At 33.5% G+C, this 19,789-nt stretch overlaps 1 protein-coding gene and 1 pseudogene across 1 annotated transcript; one reads left to right on the top strand and one right to left on the bottom strand.

Annotated features, from left to right (window-relative positions):
* Positions 1–842: 842 nt before the first annotated feature.
* Positions 843–4,006, bottom strand: LOC18607252 (clast3-like protein). The gene is made up of 7 exons (XM_007041313.3): positions 3,846–4,006; positions 3,608–3,773; positions 3,445–3,503; positions 2,961–3,079; positions 2,479–2,716; positions 2,159–2,282; positions 843–1,130 (listed from the first exon to the last, which is right to left on the bottom strand). Exons 1-7 carry the CDS (start codon positions 3,903–3,905, stop codon positions 1,051–1,053), a joined length of 846 nt encoding a protein of 281 aa, XP_007041375.3. The 5' UTR covers positions 3,906–4,006; the 3' UTR covers positions 843–1,050.
* Positions 4,007–14,240: 10,234 nt separating this feature from the next.
* On the top strand, positions 14,241–16,212 carry LOC18607251 (protein JINGUBANG pseudogene; annotated as a pseudogene).
* The last annotated feature ends 3,577 nt before the right edge of the window (positions 16,213–19,789 follow it).

Genomic DNA, 19,789 nt, shown 5'->3' with positions numbered 1-19,789 from the left:
GGGTAACTTTATTTGGTAAGAATGGTAAATGCAGAATATCTTCCTGCTGTTCTTTTCAAACAACATCCTAGCTTAGTTCAAACTTCGAAATTCCTGAGGATTTTGCCTGCAACATTTGGCATAGCTAAGCCATGTACACATATGGATTTCCAGGGTCAAAATGCCCATCTCATTATTGATTAATAGCTTAATGCATGCATGTGCTGTACCTCTTTCCAAGATTGTATGAGAGATTCCTGTCTGCTAACAAACATTTGCTTCATTTTTTTAATTATTTTGCCTTCTATAAATTTTATTTGATAATGTCTTTTGATATTTACTTTTCAAAAATTAAATTACAAGCTGTTGTTTTGTAATTCGGTTAAGTAAGTAAATAAAGTTGACAGAATCACCTAATAATTTATATCAATATATTACCTTATCATATATCTTATCGACAAAAATATATAAAAAATATCCATTGATATTAAATATGATATTATTAAATTTTTGTTAAAATAAAAAATAAAAAAAATTAATTGTATAAATGAACATCATTAAAAGGGCTTCCAAAATTTTAGCAGATGTCGGGCCGAAAATATAAAGCAAATTGCATATCCTTCGGTCAAACCAATAACGTTGAAACAGTAGTCAACATATCACTCACGTGCTTGTCATGTTAATAGATATATGGTGTCATGTTATACGTTTAATAAACTTATTCTTATTCATGTTTAAGAATTTGATATGTTTAATTCATAGTATGATAGAGTTAAAACACTCAAATATGAATTGTCATGTCTAATTTTTGCAAAATGAAAGATTTTTCAGGGAATTTTGGATATAAAAATTTGACAAAGAGGGAAAAAAAAAGATTCCTGGCTGTTATTCACCCATTTCTGAGCAAAAGTTTTAACATTTTAGAAAAATTGACATAAATGTAATCAGTCGGGCATTTTTCTCAGGCCTTGTTCCATCAATGCCAACACTATTTCTACTTATCTGCTAACAAAACCAAACGTTTTACAGATGATCAACTTGTCAAGTTGACTATAAATGATAAGCTCCAGCCTAAAAGATTGACATATCTGGCGGTGGTCCATAGACGGTCTGCCACGATAAAGGGGTTAGCCAACTACCACTCCCATTACCTGAAAAGATAATACAATAAAATAAAAACTTGTGCGTATTTCGAATTCTTACTGCAAATGTTAAGAGACCAAAAAAGGATAGCAATGGAAAAAAATGGTCATCGTTAAAAGCAAGAACACCTAGGTAAATTAGTCTCTTCCAGTGAAACAAGTTCAGAGATTAGTACAGTTGAATCATATATCAGAAAGAAATATTGTGGATGATAATGTCAGAGTCATGGTTAAAAAACAGAAACAATTTATTATTTTGAAGAAAATTGAGACAATAAAAATAAAGCAATTGACATATTCCTCCAGCTTAATGATTATCTCTCGTTGCAGAGGAAACACTCGTTGGAGGTGTATGTCCGTTAGCAGGTGCACAGGGTTCCAAGAGAACTTAGATAATGCACAAAATGATGATGCATTGCTGAAGTGTTTTCAAGACAATCATGTTAAAACCCTTTTTCCTGATGTGAAACCGTATCAAAAAACCTTATCCTAAGTGCAAGTTTTCATACCAGAAACCAAAAGTTGAAGTATAAGATTCTTGGTAGAGTGTCTGCTATATTTCTAAGACCATGATTAAAGATTATGCCTCCATGTCTAAAGCAAAAACTTTCCGTGAAAGATAATCCAAGGTGAATGTTCAAAGAGAAGAAACCATGCATCAAGAAATATAGACCTGAAAACACCCCTTATATTTAAATTCTCAAGGATGTATTTGAGATGCTTCATGTCAAGTATCATCATAGCAGTCTAAAGCATGTGCAAGAAAATGAAAAGGTAATATATACAGGATATTCTTACAACGAAGTGCACTTGATGACGTTCATAATAAGAAAACACCAACAATGGTGAAAAAATACATTTGTAAACTTTGAATTATTTAGAAAATGCGCATGATCAAGGGTGGAAGGGTCCTATTCAACAGTATATCAATTCTGGCCTAATTCCCATTACCTATTAATCTTAGGATAAGTGTCAAAAGATGACACAGAGTAGCTGTTGCAGGCAATATCAATATCTTAAGTATAAAAGAAACTTACTATGAAAAGTACTAGGATTAAGCCCCAATAGATTGCATGCTGCCTCAGCCAAATTAAAAGCATCCTGCATATTGTCCCCTTCTGAACAATAGCATAATAAGCATGTAACCTTCAATCCTTTGGCCTATAGAGAAAATTACAAAGTAAGCCACAGACAAAATTTAGGGGTCATCATTTATGGAAACTTTTGCATGTTACTTAATAATCAAATTAACTCTGGACTAATGCAAAGTCAAAAAAAGAAAAAGGAAAAACTGCAGCAAAAGGCAGACTCACCCAACGTTCAGTACTAAACAATTATGCATTTAAAAGAAGAATACCTTGAAACAAGAAAAAAGCGCTGCAAAAGGCAAACTTGGGTAATAATCTTCCTCTTCCAGCTCATCTTCAAAAGGCAAATTGTTTTCCAGCATAGTGTTTCCTTCAGCTAAGGTGCTAAGATGCTTCCAACATCTCTGAGCAGGATTGTATTCTTGCAGCCTTTTCCATCCAAGTTGTTCACAGTGATCATCTCTTCCATCAGGATTGGTGCTGGATACGTAATATATCTGCAGACCACTGAAATCACAGCCAAAAGATCAGCATTGATAAAATGCTTAATTGCTGGTGAACAATGGGCATAACCAGCTGCCAAGGTGATTTCCCAGAGCAGAAGTAAGTCAACTAATCTATATTCTCAAAGATCCAGAAGTGGACCGACTTGCTGTCCCCAATGCATGGTTGCATTGAAACTGGAAATAATGATGTTATCTAAATACATTATATTAATTACTAACCGAAGAAAAATTACAGCTTGAAATACCTTGACATGTCTATTTTCTGCCATTTTCCAAAGTCCAAAGTGGAAAGCAGAACAACATGCTTCTTTCCACTTGCAGCAGCAAAATTTGCCAAGTTTTTGGCAAATTCAACCATCATCCCCTGCATAGACGACCATTTTAAAAAAAATAATTCTATCAATATTCAAATTAACTATGCATCAAATGGCTCTTCTCCTTCTAGTTCAGTTTAAGCAAGGAAAACTAGCTTGTGAAATCATCAAATTCTAAATCAGCTATTAAGGGAAGCACTTTAACAGAGAAGCTTCAAGATTATAGTACTCACACAAAAATTCATTGCACATACTCAAAAAGAAAACTTGTAACTTCACAGGATGTTAAGACAAGTAAAAGAAAAAGATTCCATAGGGCCCTAGATCCATCACGAGTACTCAACCATCATAAAGGTCATGCCAGTATTTAGGTGCATCATAATCGAGTCAATAAAACTATGAATTCAAGCAATACCTTAACAACCGGAGACCTCTGTTGAAGAAGAGTGAGTCCATTAGAAGAAGATTGGTAAGCTGAAAAAAAAAAATCAAGAAACAACAAATATTTGAGTTCAAATACATTAACCCAAAATTCCTAAAACAAAGAATTTGAGGAAAATGTGAGTAAAAGAGAGCACCTTCAAGAGGGAGGGCAAGCTCGCCGCAAGGAATAGGCCCATAAGCATCATTGCCAACACAGGGAAGCACAAAAGGATCATCCAAGTACCCAATTCTCTCTGCTTTCATTGATGATACTAATAAATCTACTGCCAACTGCCCCACATTCCCAATCGACAACGCCGGCTAAAACAAAAAAAAATAATTAAAAAAATCAAGAATTAATTAAAGGTTGGGGGGGTGAAAAGATGAGCGAACCAGAAGCAAAGTAGAGCATTCTTCGTGCGGCTGTTTGCCTTGTTCAGTAACGAAGTCCATTTCTATGAGTAGATTAGTGTTTCCGTCTTGCTTTTTTATGGAATTGAAGCAGCTCTTTCCTCTCTTTTGAAGAATCGATTCAAGCTTTCACCTTCCTCGGCTATTTTACTCTCTGAACTTGAAGAACAAGGTAGCTTTGCGGGCCTGGGGGAGCGAGGCGTCAAAGTTCTTCTTGGGCTGTTTTTGGTGAAGAGGGCTTAGCCCAATCCTAGTAAATTATTGGGCTTTTATTGGGAATTAAAAGGTCCAACTGTTTCAAAAATGATCATGAGACTGAAAGCCCTTAAACCTTAATTTTCCTTCTTTCATTTACTGAAATCTTTGGATGAAATGAAATATTGGGCCTCGGGTGAACGTTAGTCGGTTTGATTGAACTCGATTAATTTCTATCAATTTTTTTGAATTTGGTATTAATTAATTATGAAAGACAGTTTATTCAATTATATCAATCGATTTTCAGAATCTAAAATTTATAACCACGCCGAACAAAAAATTGACTATCAATAATAACTTTTATATAAATATTATTAATATTTTTAAAATAGAACTCAACTTCAAAATCAATTCTATTCAAATCGAAGTAACCAAACAAATCGATCAAAATAAATTGATTTTGATTATTTTTATTTTTTATTATAATTCAATTGATTTTGATTATTTTTTATAAAAATTCGATATTTAAAATTATAAAACTAAACCAAGTGAACTAACCAAATGCTCACCCCAACAAATATTTACATCACCTCTCGAAGCACAAAAATACTATTTGAGTTCAATATCAGATAAATGAAGTATTAAATTAATAATGTTTGTTTATGTCTGTTAATTCTTTTTCTTTACCCAAACCTGCTCTTCTTGAACTAATGTATGCTTGTATGACTTACAACCAATGCTATCATTTCTGATTCGACAAGTTCCCCCTTAAACCTAGTAAGCCGCTAGACTGCTACGTTTGTCGTCCTGGGCCATGCTTCTTTTAATCAGAAGTGGTTCTGGAATCACAATTATTGATTTTGTCAATGAACACCCATCTCAGAAAGGTGGGTTTGTTCAACAACTGTCCTCGTTGGGAACCTCCTTAAGAACTTAATCCAATGTCTGTGAACAGGTTCGCTGACACGTAAACAGATACAATGCATACTAGTCCCTGAGCTAGAGTCAAATCCCTTATGACTTGCGCTCAAGATTATCCAAAAGCCGCCAGGCAATGCATGAAAAAAGAGGGAAACCCGAAATTAATTAACCAATAATCTCCCTTTCTTGATCTCGTTAGCAATGATGCATACGAGTTTAAGAGATGTTTGATTTGACAGTGATAGCTAGAAGACTGCATGTCTGCTGGCAGCTGTTGGTTAGTCCATGGTTTGCTTGAAAATTGTTTGTTTCTGAGCTCTGACATGATGCAAGAGAAGCAAGCCATGTGTACAGCACTAACTGTGGTTGGAAGTTGTTGATGTTATATTTGTCTGCTGCCATACTCTGATGTTACTCTCTCAGACTCGAGAAATTCAAGTAGGTGGTCCAGTTAGCTGCAGAAGAAAGCCAAGTGTACAGCACTAAAAATGGGATTCCCAATTGCTGCTATATGTACTAGAAATTCTAGATCAGTTGATACGTCTCTGTTATTTTCTTTTCTTCTTCTGCATTCACGGGGATCAATAATGGAAGAATGCCTGCCAGGTCCTTTCCATTTTGCTTAAGACATGCGGGCCTAGAAATTCAACCGTCAAATGTGATGTAAAAATATTAAAAAATTAAGAGTCATCATTAATTTTTTTTATTAGATGTGATTGATCACCTATTGACTCGATTCTAATCGATAAAATCTTAAATTAATTTTAAGTCCACCGAAAAGAATCTTTAATTTGTCTATGATTTTCTAGATTTAGGTCCGGGAGTACGGTTACGTCCGGATAAGGATTAACACTCCCGAGACACCCGTTCCATGAATGGTACCATTTTTAGATTATCTTATTAGGTTTTAATTTTTAAATTCACTATATTTCCTTAGTTATTATTCACTTATTTTATCTCCTATTCAACTTAAAATGGAATGCAAATGTGAGGCAAGATAAGATGCATGACGTGGGATAAAAATATCGGACGAGTAACCTTTTATTTAGGATGTTCTCCCAAATCCGCCCATCATACTGGTGGGATCCAGGATGTTCTCTCACATAGGAAATTATCCGATAAACTCACCTTCGTAAATTTAACGAATAATTCCCATCATCGGGGTCATTGTACGTTTTTTTTTTTAAATAATATTTTCGTGTACAATGAACCTAATTCGGGTAAAAGCCTTTTATTAAAGATATTTTTAGAGCCCTCCCATCATACTGGTGAGACCCGGGGACACCTCTTCACCTAGGGAGCTTTCCGAGGGATACCCGCCTTCACAAGATCCTCGGAAGATCCCATCATCGGGCTTAAACTCGAAAACAGAAATATTTATATGCAATGGTATACATGATGCAACATATATATGCTAGGCTAATGTAATTATCTATTTTATTATTTTTTTTGTCATTTTTTATTATTTGATTATAATTTTTATTTTATTTTATTCTTTATTATCATATTTTCTATTTTATTTCTAATTATTTTTTTTTTATGTCTTACATTTTTATTCTAAGTTACTCTTATATTTTTCTTTTATAATTAAATAAATTGTTTATGATTCCATGTTACTTTAGTGACAAAATTTTATATTTTATTTTTTTATTTTTTTATTTTTTTATTTTATTATTATTATTATATTTTTTCGTAAGCAATCTTTTATCCAAACCTAAAGCCTAAAATCTTATTTTATATATCTATATTTAATTCTTTTTTTCTTTCTTATGTTTGTCTTCACATTTTTGTATAATATTTATTAATTCATAGTTTGTGCCACTTGATATTTAATGCTTAATTTTAAATTAGTTGTTGTTTTTAGATTTTGTATTATTATTTATTTATTTTTATTTTTTTATTTATTTAATGTCATGTATATTGTATTTTCACAAATTAATTATTTACTATATATTTGAATTATTATTTTTTTATCATTTTTTTATCTATTGTTATTTATTTATTATTTTTATTGAGTGATTTTGTGTTGTTAATTTTTTTCATTTTTATAAAAAATTTCGAGATCTCGAAATCGAGACCCTCCCATCGTACTGGTGGAGCCTTGATTCGGATTCCGAACCTAAGGAATATGAGTCCGGGATTGCGACTTCTCGAGTCCCGACCGATCATCCCATCATCGATATTGATTAATTATTTTTCGGTATTCTTCTCTTAACTAAATATATCATCACCATAATATTTTATTTATAGATTCTCTTTCTATTTGTGAGCATACTCTATTTAGCAAAAACTCTTACTTATAAACTAGATAATCATCTAAACTTATATATATATATATATATATATATATATATATATGTATATATTATGTATCCATACATATGTTTTCTTACTTTGATTTAATTTTACTATAAAGCATTTAATAGATTTTTATGACTAACTTAAACATATTCCTATCATTTCCTAACCATTTACTATATTTATTATTTCATATACGTATATATTTTTTGAACTCCCTAAAATTTACTATCTACTATACTAAAGACTTTCACATTTTTTTTTTACATATATTTCATTTTTCTTATGTATATAATTCAAAAAATAATAACACTATCATGAATAACAAATAATAAAAAAAAATATCATGTCCCAACATCAACAGTCCAAGCCCAAATCATTATTCAGTGAGCAGATCCATTACCTACTGGGTTGAAGCTGACCCACTGCTCAAAGTGGGTTTAAGCGCCGCTAGGCTTTGGCTCCCTTCCGATCTGGCCTGGGTCCAAACAACTTATCCCAAACACACACTCTGGAGCACCAAACGGTGCCGTTCCAAAGGCCTTTAAGCCGTTTGATCCTACATTCTCAAAACGACGCCGTTTTACCTCTTCCTACCCTATATAATCCCTTTTTTTTTTTGGTCTTTCCCTATTTTCTCCACTCGTTTCTCTCTCCAAAGGCAGATGCTCTGTCTTCTCTCTAAAAAAAAAAATCAAACCTTTCCTTCTCTCTTTTCTCTCTCACCGGCTCCGGCTTGAGGACTTCTTCCCCTCTCCCTTCTCCTTCCTTTCGCCGGGTTTCCTCCTTGGCGTCGATCAAGTTTCTCCCCTCTCTTCCCTACGTCGGTAGCTAGTGGGGCTTCCTGCTGTCACCGACGACGGGACCCAAATGACCGGATCTACCTCTTTTTCTTTTCTTCGACGTCGACCTGGTCTCCTTCTCCTCCTCTCTCTCTTGTCTCCTTGCTCGACGGTTGCCCAAACCAAACCCCCTTTCTTCACGTCGTCGCCGGTTACTTTCTTCTCTCTCTCTCTTTGCTTTGCCGACTTTCCTCCTTGGCACTGATCGGGTTTCTCCCTAGCCAGCAGCCGTCCGAGCCCCAACTCTCTCTCTCTAATTTACTCCTTAATCGGTGGCATTCTCACTGCACACATTTTTTTGTATTTTTTCGGTATTGTTTGGTATATTCTTTTGTATTTGTGGTTGATTCTGACTGTTAGAAGAGTAGAGAAAACTTGGTTGTGGTATTCGGCTGCTAGGGGCTAGGATTTTTTATTTTTTTCGATTATTTTTTGGCTTGCAGGTTGTTTATTGGTTTCAGATTTTTTTGCCGCCCGATTTAAACTACCCAAAACCCAAATCCGACTCCCACAGCCAACAGTACTAAAACCCCATCTAGAGTTTCCCTTAAAACGAGCTATCAACCCTCATTTCTCATTGTATTTTTTGATGATTTTTTTTGTTTTTTGGTTGTGGATTTGTGGCTGCTAGGAAGCTTACTAGGGATTTTTTATTCTTGATACTGCTTGGGTTTTTCTAATTTTTGGTTCCTCCGCTTGCCAATTCTACAGTGGGGCTTTATATACTCAGCTTTTGGCCGAGTGTAGTGCCTCCACTACCCTGCCAGACGTGAATTTTTCGTGTCTGACAGGGTGAGGGAGGTGCCTGCGCACCCTGCCAATCGTACCCTCTCCCCTTTTCTCTTTTTTTTGTTTTTTTTTTCTTTTTTTATTTATATTTTCATTTATTTTTAATTAATAAAATTTATTATGATTTTCCTTTTTTATAGTGTCTACATATCGGAATGGGGGAGATGGGTTAATTTGGAGACAAAAAAATATTTTGAGGCAATGTAGCATCAGCACTTTTGACATTATTGGGGATGGGACCTTAGCCACTTTACTGCTGAAAGAGTAGACGAATTGTAGGGCTAGCTTTGTTGTTGTCTAATGTTCATTTGTCTCTTTCATGTCACCGTTATTGGCAAATGCATCGACCATCGTCCATTTCTAGAACAAGAAAAGCAATTTTGGAACAGTAGCAAACTATGTTAGTAGTATAGTACTTCCATTAGAAGGAAAGACACAAGACATAATTGTGATGGGCTGACCTGCAAACGAATTTGCACCTCTTTTCTTGTTCGGAAGAAATGGGAAAAGACTGGTTCTGGCAGAAAAGATATCTGGGGTGAGGCCATGAGAGTGAGAGTCTTTAAAGTAAGCATGATGTTACAGTCATTGAAGTCTACACTTGTTCTTCCCAAAGAGCATGAATACTAACCCTGTGGCTGTAAGTCACGCATAACCCATCATGGATCTGTCTTTAAAGGTTTGAAAAAAGATTTCAAAGAAGTACATGTCCTCCTTAATCACGGATCGTCACTGTTTCAAGGACAAGAACAGAGGTTATAAGTCATCAAAACTTAATTGCCAAGTTTCAGTATGTTAGCACTTGGCATAGTCATGAACAAGCATTCTTGAACTGGATCAAACAGCCACGGCAATCCATCATCGGATTGGATTGGCAGATTGAGATTAGCAGCCGAAGCTGACTATGAATTACTGAAATTTCTTAATTAGTTGGCATCGAATTTCAGCAGCAGTGAAGCGTGTTTGATAATTTTGCATAGCGTAGACAAATCCTCCCAGTAATTAGTGACACGTTTCACATGCCACCATTTTGTTCATATTATACTTTGCCTTCACACTTGTAAGTGTATAATTTTCATTCCTTGGTTACGTAATTGGATCCTATACAAGACATTATGGAACTATAATAAATTTTGTAGGTAAATTTATCAATATTTTGTTAAAATTTTATTATAAATTAATAAAAAAATAATCAATAATTAAAAATGATAATACGTATTGTTTAATAAGTATTTTCAAGACACAATTATTTAATATCTGTTTTGAATTCGAATAAATATGGATATCACTCTTTGAATATCATAATTTTTTTAATAAAAAATATTTCATCGAAAATATCTAAATTTCTTGTGATGTTGTTCACAGTACGGGAACATCGAACATGTTCAGTCAACTCAGACAAGTTATAATAGCGTACAATAAATTCAATAAAAAAATAATCCAATTCTTTAACATGCACTTAATCCTCGATGCTGTTTTCTTCTTACCAATTCTTCTTGTTTATGACTTCATGAATCTTGGAATACAAAAGGTGATCTTCAAAAAATATATAAAAATATAAATAATAATTAAAGTTAAAGATGATTATTATCGATTAATTCAGTAGCTGACTGCCACATGCTAGAATCCAAATTTTCTCAGGTTCATGCTTATGTAATCTTATTAATTACTTCTTGACATAAAAAGATCTTATAGCCATTAAATGATATGGGGGCTTGTTCATCACTCAGGAAACGTGTTTGATGATGAACAGACAAAAATTAAAATAATTTGGTAAACTAATAAAGCAATTAATTCCCAATAGAAAATCAACATCTAATTATATTTTTTTTTTAGGGGATGATCATCTGATTTGGGTAAACCTTGCTATATTTTTCCAAGCAATTGGAAGGTGTTTGTTGATCAGTGGACAGCCCGAAAGGTACTGGAAAACTAGGATTTTGATAAGGAAATGATGACATTTGTTACATTAAATTATCTAAGTAAAATAAAACAGATGGCACTTGCCATCTTTCTGATCCATTTTTCTGCCAATTTCAACTTTCCATTATCTTGGGGAAATCCTTTGATTAGCAGACTGGAAATGCATTGGTTGGATGATTAGCAGACAAGCATGAGCTAAGCTTCTATTTAGGACTTTATTTAATTTGACTTCTGAAGTGTTTTACTTCAATTTTTATGGAGACTAAGATAATTTTTTTATTTTAATGCATTTTATATTAAAATTTTGAAAAAAAATTATAATATAGATGATCGATCCTTTTGAATATAGAAAAATATTATGAAAAATAAATTTATAATATAAAAAATAACAACATTAAGTGTTTAAAAACGAAATGGGAATTTCGTCTCTTTTAACTAGGGAATTTGCCCTTTATACTTTTTGCAATGGCTATAGACTTTTAAACAGGAGCCAAGTGTCCTAGATATAAACTTAAATTATACTTAATTTTCCGTGAATAAAATTGACAACATATATAGTATAGTCCCTACACTAGGAATAAAATTGATTAAAATATAAAACCTTTTAATGCACACGTATTAACTTATCATCTCTTCTAGTTAATTCTGCTTCAAACAATAAAAAAAATTAAATTTAGATATTAATAAAAAAAAGAAACGAATTTATAAAACAAAAATGTTAGGTGAAAATATACTATATGCTACATCGTAACGCTTCTAGAGAGAGAGAAGGTACTTTAAGTGATTTTAACTATTTTTTTTGTTGTAATAATTAAAATTATGTGAACATTTATTTATACGTGGTACGTCAATTTCACTCTTATAATTCAAGTTGGCTGGTTCTGCTAAAAGTCAACAACCATTTTTTTAGAAAAACGTGACCCAAAATTTCAAAAAAGCTTCTATAAGGAAATTAATATGCCACAACTATCAGCAACAGTAGGATATACATTGAATAAATACATGATATACAAGGTTATGCCGACCAGCAACTTTATATTATTAATTTTAAGTAGCGTATATATACCCATATATATATGAGTGACGTAAGGCAAATAGCTTCACATGTTTGGTTGCCCCAGACAAGTATCTTTGTCCCCGTTGATTAAGAACCTCAACATATGCCATCATGCTAACGTGGTGTGACCTGTCCAGACGACACATGTAGACATGCCATTGGCCAGCATGGATTACGTGGCAAGAAGAAAGCATACCCAAATTAGTTCAATAATGTGAAGAACAAATTTCGTGGCGGCTGGCGTTCGTGGGATGGGATGAAGAAGGTCGTTGTCTCTACCAATCAGGAATTGCAGGTGGCAGCCATTCAAGATCCTTTGACAAATTTTAGCAGCTCGAGAACGTGAAAACCAAAAATGGTTTCTGAGGCGCAGGCGACACGGTTCGTTAGCCTTGGACTTTCTACAGGACAACAACAAAGTGTGTGTGGTTCACCGAACTTGTACACGGCTAGAGAGTACTTGAGCAAGATTGCTATCCTTTTATGTCATGTGAAACTCGAAATTGAAGTTTCCACAAAAAGAGAAACTATGGTTATCACGTTTATATATATTAAAAACTTACTGCCGATCTGTTATGTTGATTATTTTCGAGGAATTTGATCAAGAAGATAATTACCCTAAGAAAAGGATAAGAAGAAAATTGTAAGCTAAAATTTATGGTGGAATGGCATGTCCTTTGGTGGTAAAAGAATATAGTACAGATACAGATCAATCTATGCTGATGGAAGCTGCGAGGGTCTACTTCCAAAGGCACTAAAAGCAAAGCATGGGGGGGTCTCTAATTGGCTTGAATCGTCGCCATAGGCTTTGTTTTCAGTTGATTTCTTTGTTTGCCACTATTGTGAAAAGGTGCACTACTGATATGAAACACAATGGCTTGATGTTTCAATCAGCGTGCCAATAATAGTGAAAATAACCTCCCAATCACCTTTGCAAAGGACAAGCAGAACGTTACATTAGGGTATGAAGGAGCGCTCGATCCGATAAAGCATCATTATTTCTGATAAACATGGGCAACTGATCTAGAGTAATCCATGTATGATCATATATCTCCACCTCACATGCATTCCATTCAGCCATGGATCTTTCTATGTTATCCCACATGTAAATGATTGGTTCTGTTCGAATTTGTTTAATTAGTTCAAACTTTATATGGATTAAGGAATGAGAGTAAGAATCGAGAGGACAAATGATGCTATCCATACATTAGCTTAATTAATTATAAACTTAGTTTGACAAATATATCATATTGTTTAAACTACAAATGAATTGATTGATGATTTTGTCAATTCTAGTATTCAAAAAACTCATGATTTTATGTTTTTATTAATTAATTTAGAGTGGCGGTAACAGGGTGTAATTTGCATGCTTGTATGGTTTAATTATAATTAATGCACTGAAGTTTGCTTTACAAAAAATTAGTCATATACAAGAACAAGATAGGTAATTATGAAGCAATGAAAGTTAAATCAATCTGCCATTCTTTTATGTACTTAATTATATACGTGTCCTATCTACCTCTAAGCCTTAAACTTGAATACAAGACTTTCATAGCATTAAAGATTGCTCAAGAATAAAGCTAACATGAAATGTTGCTTCGTAATGAAAGGGTGTAAAGGCTTGGAAAAAGACACAAGAATAACCAAAATTAAAAAGAGAAAAAAAGGAAAACAAAGCTTTGCCTAACATCCTTTATTTACTTTAAATCCTAAAAAGGAAAACCCTATCTTAATAAAGAATCTTTGATTTACTATTAAGCTTTCCCAATGTAAAAAATGTTATTGAATTTATATTGATATATCATCGATATATAATATTTATAAATTATCACTTAATTACGAAATATCACTACGAGAAATTAAGGCAGAAACAACTTGTTTTTGTTTTTTTAGGAAAGGGTTTTGCATTACGTACTTGCATGTTTTTGACTATTTCAAAATTTCAATGGTCAATATCTTCCTAACTATGAAAACTTATGGTCAAACTTCTAGTCTCCTAACCCTTTCACATGCAACAAAACCCTTTTTCTCCTTTGGGAAATCCAAAGGAATTTCTATTTTTAAGTTTCAAAATTTTGCTAATCCTGACGTGTGAAGATTAAACGTCGCGAAGACCCAAGCAATTATCTGTTACTACCACTAGAAAACAATAATACAATGAACAGAAAAAGAAAACAAAAAGAAAGAGAAATTTCATTTCCAACTTTATTGTAGTTTCCTTGTTACGGGCACACCCGGTTTGCCGGTTCGTAATGATTACGATTCATCCCACCACGTGTCAAGAACCCAGAGCCTCAGATTACCTACCACTATTCATTCCCATCTATATATATACTCCTTTTGCCCGACCATTTTTCCAGTCTCTGTAATCCTATCAAAAGCAAAGAAATTAGAAGCAAACACTCAAATTTTTTCTCCTATCCCTTCATTTTATATCAAATTTCTTGTCCAATTTTCAGTTTATTTCTCATTGTTAATTTTATCAGGAAACAGATGAGAAACGACGGTGGTGAAACGATGGTTATGGAGCGAAACAGCCTCCATAAACGACCAAATCTGAGTTCTCTCTTCCAACAATCCGAACCTTCTTTGTTTTCTGTGAAAAATAGCGTTGTTGTAGAAGACGTGTTCCCCAATAGCAAAAGCAGTGCCTCTTTGGCAAGCCCGAGGAATTCCAACTGCACAACGACAAGCGGCGAGGGTTCTCCTTACATTATGTCACCATGGAACCAACCTTCTCCGTACAACAAATCTCCATGGATCACCCCATCTCCACTCGAGAATGATTTTGGCCAAAACGGGCTTATTGGGTCCATTGTACGAGAAGAAGGTCATATTTATTCGTTAGCTGCTTCTCGAGATTTGTTATACACGGGTTCTGATAGCAAGAACATCCGCGTGTGGAAGAGCTTGAAGGAGTTTTCAGGTTTTAAAGCTAAAAGTGGCTTGGTTAAAGCCATTATTGTTTTGGGTGATAGGATCTTCACTGGTCATCAAGACGGTAAAATCCGTGTCTGGAACGTTTCATCTACAAACCCTAGTGTCCACAAAAGATTCGGTAGTTTGCCAACTTTGAAAGATATAATAAAAAGCTCCGTTAAACCCAAGAACTACGTTGAAGTTCGGAGGAAACGTAGCGTTCTGCGAATCAAGCACTTCGACGCTGTTTCTTGCTTGAGCTTGAACGAAGAGCTTGGGTTGTTATACTCAGGATCTTGGGATAAAACCTTGAAAGTTTGGCTACTGGCGAACTCGAAATGCTTGGAATCCATCGACGCTCATGATGACGCCATAAATTCTGTCGTGGCAGGATTCGATAGCCTGGTCTTTACGGGGTCGGCAGATGGGACAGTCAAGGTATGGAAGAGAGAGTTGCAGGGGCAAGGGACCCAACATTTCCTGGTTCAATTGTTGTTGAAGCAAGAAAACGCTGTGACAGCACTGGCTGTGAGCCAAGAATCAGCTGTGCTGTATTGCGGATCGTCTGATGGGCTTGTCAACTTCTGGGAACGTGAAAAGCACCTGTCACATGGCGGGGTCCTTAGGGGCCATAAAATGGCAGTGCTGTGCTTGGCGACAGCCGGGAATTTGGTGTTTAGCGGGTCAGCCGATAAGAGCATATGCGTGTGGAGAAGAGAACAAGGTGGAATTCACACGTGCCTTTCTGTCTTAACAGGTCACACCGGCCCCGTCAAATGCCTAGCCGTTGAAGAAGACCACCAAACATCAACCAAGGCTGATCGAAAGTGGATTGTTTACAGTGGCAGCCTGGACAAGTCCGTCAAGGTGTGGCGCGTGTCGGAACACGCTCCGGACTTGAAGGAGATCAAACATGGTTACCTCAACGGGTACGCGGCCAATGATGACGCGGTGATGGGAAAGAGGTAACCGGCTGAAGCAGGCACTGTCAAAGTAAAAAAAAAAAGGGTAGAAAACGAAGGAACAGTAGCACGCGGAGCCACGGCATCTCAGAAAGTTGCATGGCGCCGGGTCGTGGTCCCTGTCTGATTCGAGCCTTCCCCTCGAAGTCACTTTGGGTAGGTGAGGACGGCGCCACCTGTACAAATCGAATGACCTTAACCAATGTCAGAGTGCCACATCGGGAAAAAAAAGTTAAAAAATGGATATTCCGAATTTTCGAAGTCCTAGCACAAAGAAAAAAACAATTATTTGCTTTAATTTTGTTTGCTGCCTTTGTGTAAATGTATGAAAAGCACGTATTTTGCCTCCAAGAATTGTTGCTAAAAAGGGGTGGGAGGCGCCTCACTATTGAAAAGTACATTACTTATAGCCCAAGGTTGACAAAATGCATTAAGTTGGTAAAGGACTTTTTCATGTTCCTCTTCCAACTCACTTTGCAGTATTCCAATTTCTAATTCACTTCATTTACTCTATTATTTGATGTAATGTGATCTTTTATGAGTATGAGTATCAGATTTAGTACTTTATGTGAAATATAGTTAAAAGATAATTATATAATATTATTAATTAAGTTAATGATTCGATTTGAACAAAATTAAAAATAAAGAGATAGCGATCACTAATCCCTGTCACCACATTTGATCTACCTTGATAAGTATGTTGAGGCGAAAATCATTGGTTCCGTGACTTTGTAACTTGTTGTTTACAAATTTGAGCAAACTTGGGAGTTGATTTTTTTTTACTCCATTAATTGTGAAAGAGACCCATCAAATCGTATGCTGCAATTGCAATGTTGGCGCCTACATATTTTAAGCAGCCTTAGTATAACTAAATTATTTGAGGATGAACTTTATCCCAATTCCAACTAAGTCTAGCCTTAGTATCTGAATTGATTTAGTTGACTTTGTTGGACAATAAATTAGAGAAGTTTAATAGCTTATCATACATGTACATGTACATGTGTGTCATGTTTTGGTTAAATAGCGTAAGCTTTAATCTTGAGTAAAACCACATTATTTTCCAAGCTTTTAATCCCATATTAAAATCATGCATTGACCAATTGATATGCAACCAGATGATTACCAAAAGTGATTATCAAATTTGTTTAAAATAAGTATTATGTTACAAATCAAAATAATCTATCGAAATTGATTGAACTTAATTAATTCGAGTCAAATTTTTCTATTTTGATACTAATTGATTATAAAGTTAGATTTATTTGATTATTTCTATCGATTGAAAAATCGATCATGAGTATTTATACTTTTTAAATATACATTTATTTATTATTAATATTTTTAATATATATATATATATACACGATTAAATTAAAAACATTTATGCTTTGTTAATGAAACGTTAAGCAAAATATTTTAAAAATATTATACGTATTATTAATAGTTAAAATTAATCAAATTGATCGAAATAATGATAAATTAAGATGTCACTAACTCACTTTATCACCATAAATATAGCTTGTCTTCTTGCAAGGACTCAGCAAGAAATGAAATTTAATGGCCTGGGTTCAGCCATTTATTAATAGTTAAAATTAATCAAATTGATCGAAATAATGATAAATTAAGATGTCACTAACTCACTTTATCACCATAAATATAGCTTGTCTTCTTGCAAGGACTCAGCAAGAAATGAAATTTAATGGCCTGGGTTCAGCCATTTATTAATATCCATAGAAATTGACAAGCAATTTTGGATGGTTTCAACTGTGAATATAAATTGAGAAAGATTTTGAGGTTTTCATTTATCCCAAAAGAATTTAATTGGATTTAATTTTATTTTGGGTTAATGAAGTTCCAACCCATGGGCTTGTTATGACCCAAAGAATAATGGGCCTTAAGGAACACTTTGTTCAAGTTTCTCAAGTCCTAATAAACTACTCACACCCATCTGTCATTATTTTTGACATTAAGCTGTTCCAATTTACTAATTTTTAGCTTTATTATTTTTTTTTTTAAATACCGAAAAATGAAATTTTATTAAACGATTTCACATTACTTTTAGTTATAATATTGATTTTTAACTTCCAAGTCCCATATGCAACTTTGAATTATTTTTCTAAACAAGATTAATAAATACATCCAAAACCTTCCTCTCTCGACAATAAGAAGTCAGTACTATACTCGAGCATTTAATTTATTAATTGATGTATGATCTCTTTATTTAAAAAATACGGTTTGAATTTTTTTTTCTTATTCTTTAAAAAAAAAGGTGATACTCGTGAAAAATGTCAATGGAAAAAGAAAATTCACATTAAACATTTTCAAAGCGAATCCCATGTGCCAATCCTCTTCATCATTTACCAAGTCAAAGATAAGACCTTAATCAATGGGTGAAACATGCACTAGTTTCTACCAAAATTGTCCTCTTCAACCGCACCTTTTGGCATTGTGATTGAGTTTTCCTTTTTGTCTTTTTATTTACTTCACTTATATGTCAAATTTTGAATTTTATTTTATTTTTTCCAAAAAGAAAAGGCATACATTGACCAATTCATTCATTTGATTAGAAATAAAGTAGTGCAAAGTCAATCGAGACATCATATATTATTGCATTCGAGACATTATGTTTTAAATAATATATTTATTACACGATAATAGTAATCATAAAGACAAAAGAATCTTTACTTTATAACTTCAAATACAAATCCGAATTAACAAATTAAGTCGTTTTTTACTAATTTTAGTTTTAGTATTGAATTAGTGCATAATCCATGTTATACGTTCGAAATATTATATTTTAAACGATATATTTATAATACAATAAAAATTAAAAACAAAAAAAATTATATTTTATTACTTCAAGTGCAAATCCCAATCAACTAATAAAGTCGTTTTAATAGTTTTAATAACTTTATTATATTAAGAATTTTCCAATTACGAGTTCAAACCTGGTGACAAAATGGACCTTTTTACCAAGCAAAAGACTTCCTCAACTCAAACTCTTCCCTATTTGTTTACCAAGTCAGACAAAGACCCAAATTACGTGTGCCAAACACGTCTTAATCTTTTATATTCCTTTCCTTTTTATTTAATCTTTACTAATTAAACAGCAATAAATTGAAATTAAGGAAGCGGTTAATTTAATAAGAAACACTTCATATTTTTCCTTCTTTCCATACTTTCTCCTTCCACCTTTCACTTTCCTAAGGTTATAACAAATTTGACTTACGATAATATTTTTTTCTTTTAATATTGTCAATTTTTTTAATCGCACTCTTTTTTATCATTTATCAGTATTTTTATAAAATTAATTACATTATACGAAATTTTTTATGATATTTTGAGTAAAATATGGCCGTAAAAGTTTCATGGAATGGAGAAAATATGAAAAATAAACTTGTAAATACTTTTTGACTTTGAAATTAAAACTTATCCATGTGTTTTAATTATTTTAAAAAATTGGTTCAAGACGTAAAAAGTTTTCCCTTGGAATCACATAAGTAAATTAAAAAAATTTCTTTGTTTGGTGTCGTTTCCATAATTTGACTGTCGAGTTTTAGATTTCATATTTAGTAATAAAAAAAACTTTAACTTTTAAATAGTAAATCTTGAATTTTTTATCTTAATTATGTAAATAAATTATTTATTAATAAAAGTAATATTAATATTAAAAATTTACTAAATTCTAAACGAAACATTGAGTAAAAAACTTTTATTAGTAAAGGAAGTATGCCATCATCTCTCTATATAAACAAAGATTAAATTTCCTCCCAAATAGAGAGAAAATCTATCATTTTTCCTTAATTATTGCATTTCTTTTCATTTTCTCCAAATTTTCTCGTCATTTTCTTAATTTACTCGGCATCCAAACATAACGTTAGGTGACGTAATTCCAAAATGGCGTCACAACCAATTGGCCTCCGCATTCGGTCGTTCTCCACTCGACACTGTTTTTATTAATTCTCCTTTGACATTGACACATTTTCAAGCAAAGAAAGCGCCCTCCAATTTTCCTCTCCCCCT

The sequence above is a fragment of the Theobroma cacao genome, chromosome 2, assembly GCF_053813885.1.
Source record: "Theobroma cacao isolate CCN51 chromosome 2, ASM5381388v1, whole genome shotgun sequence".
Lineage (NCBI taxonomy): Eukaryota > Viridiplantae > Streptophyta > Magnoliopsida > Malvales > Malvaceae > Theobroma > Theobroma cacao.
The sequence above is the reverse complement of the archived record's forward strand: the minus strand, read 5'-3'. Positions and strand labels throughout refer to the sequence as shown.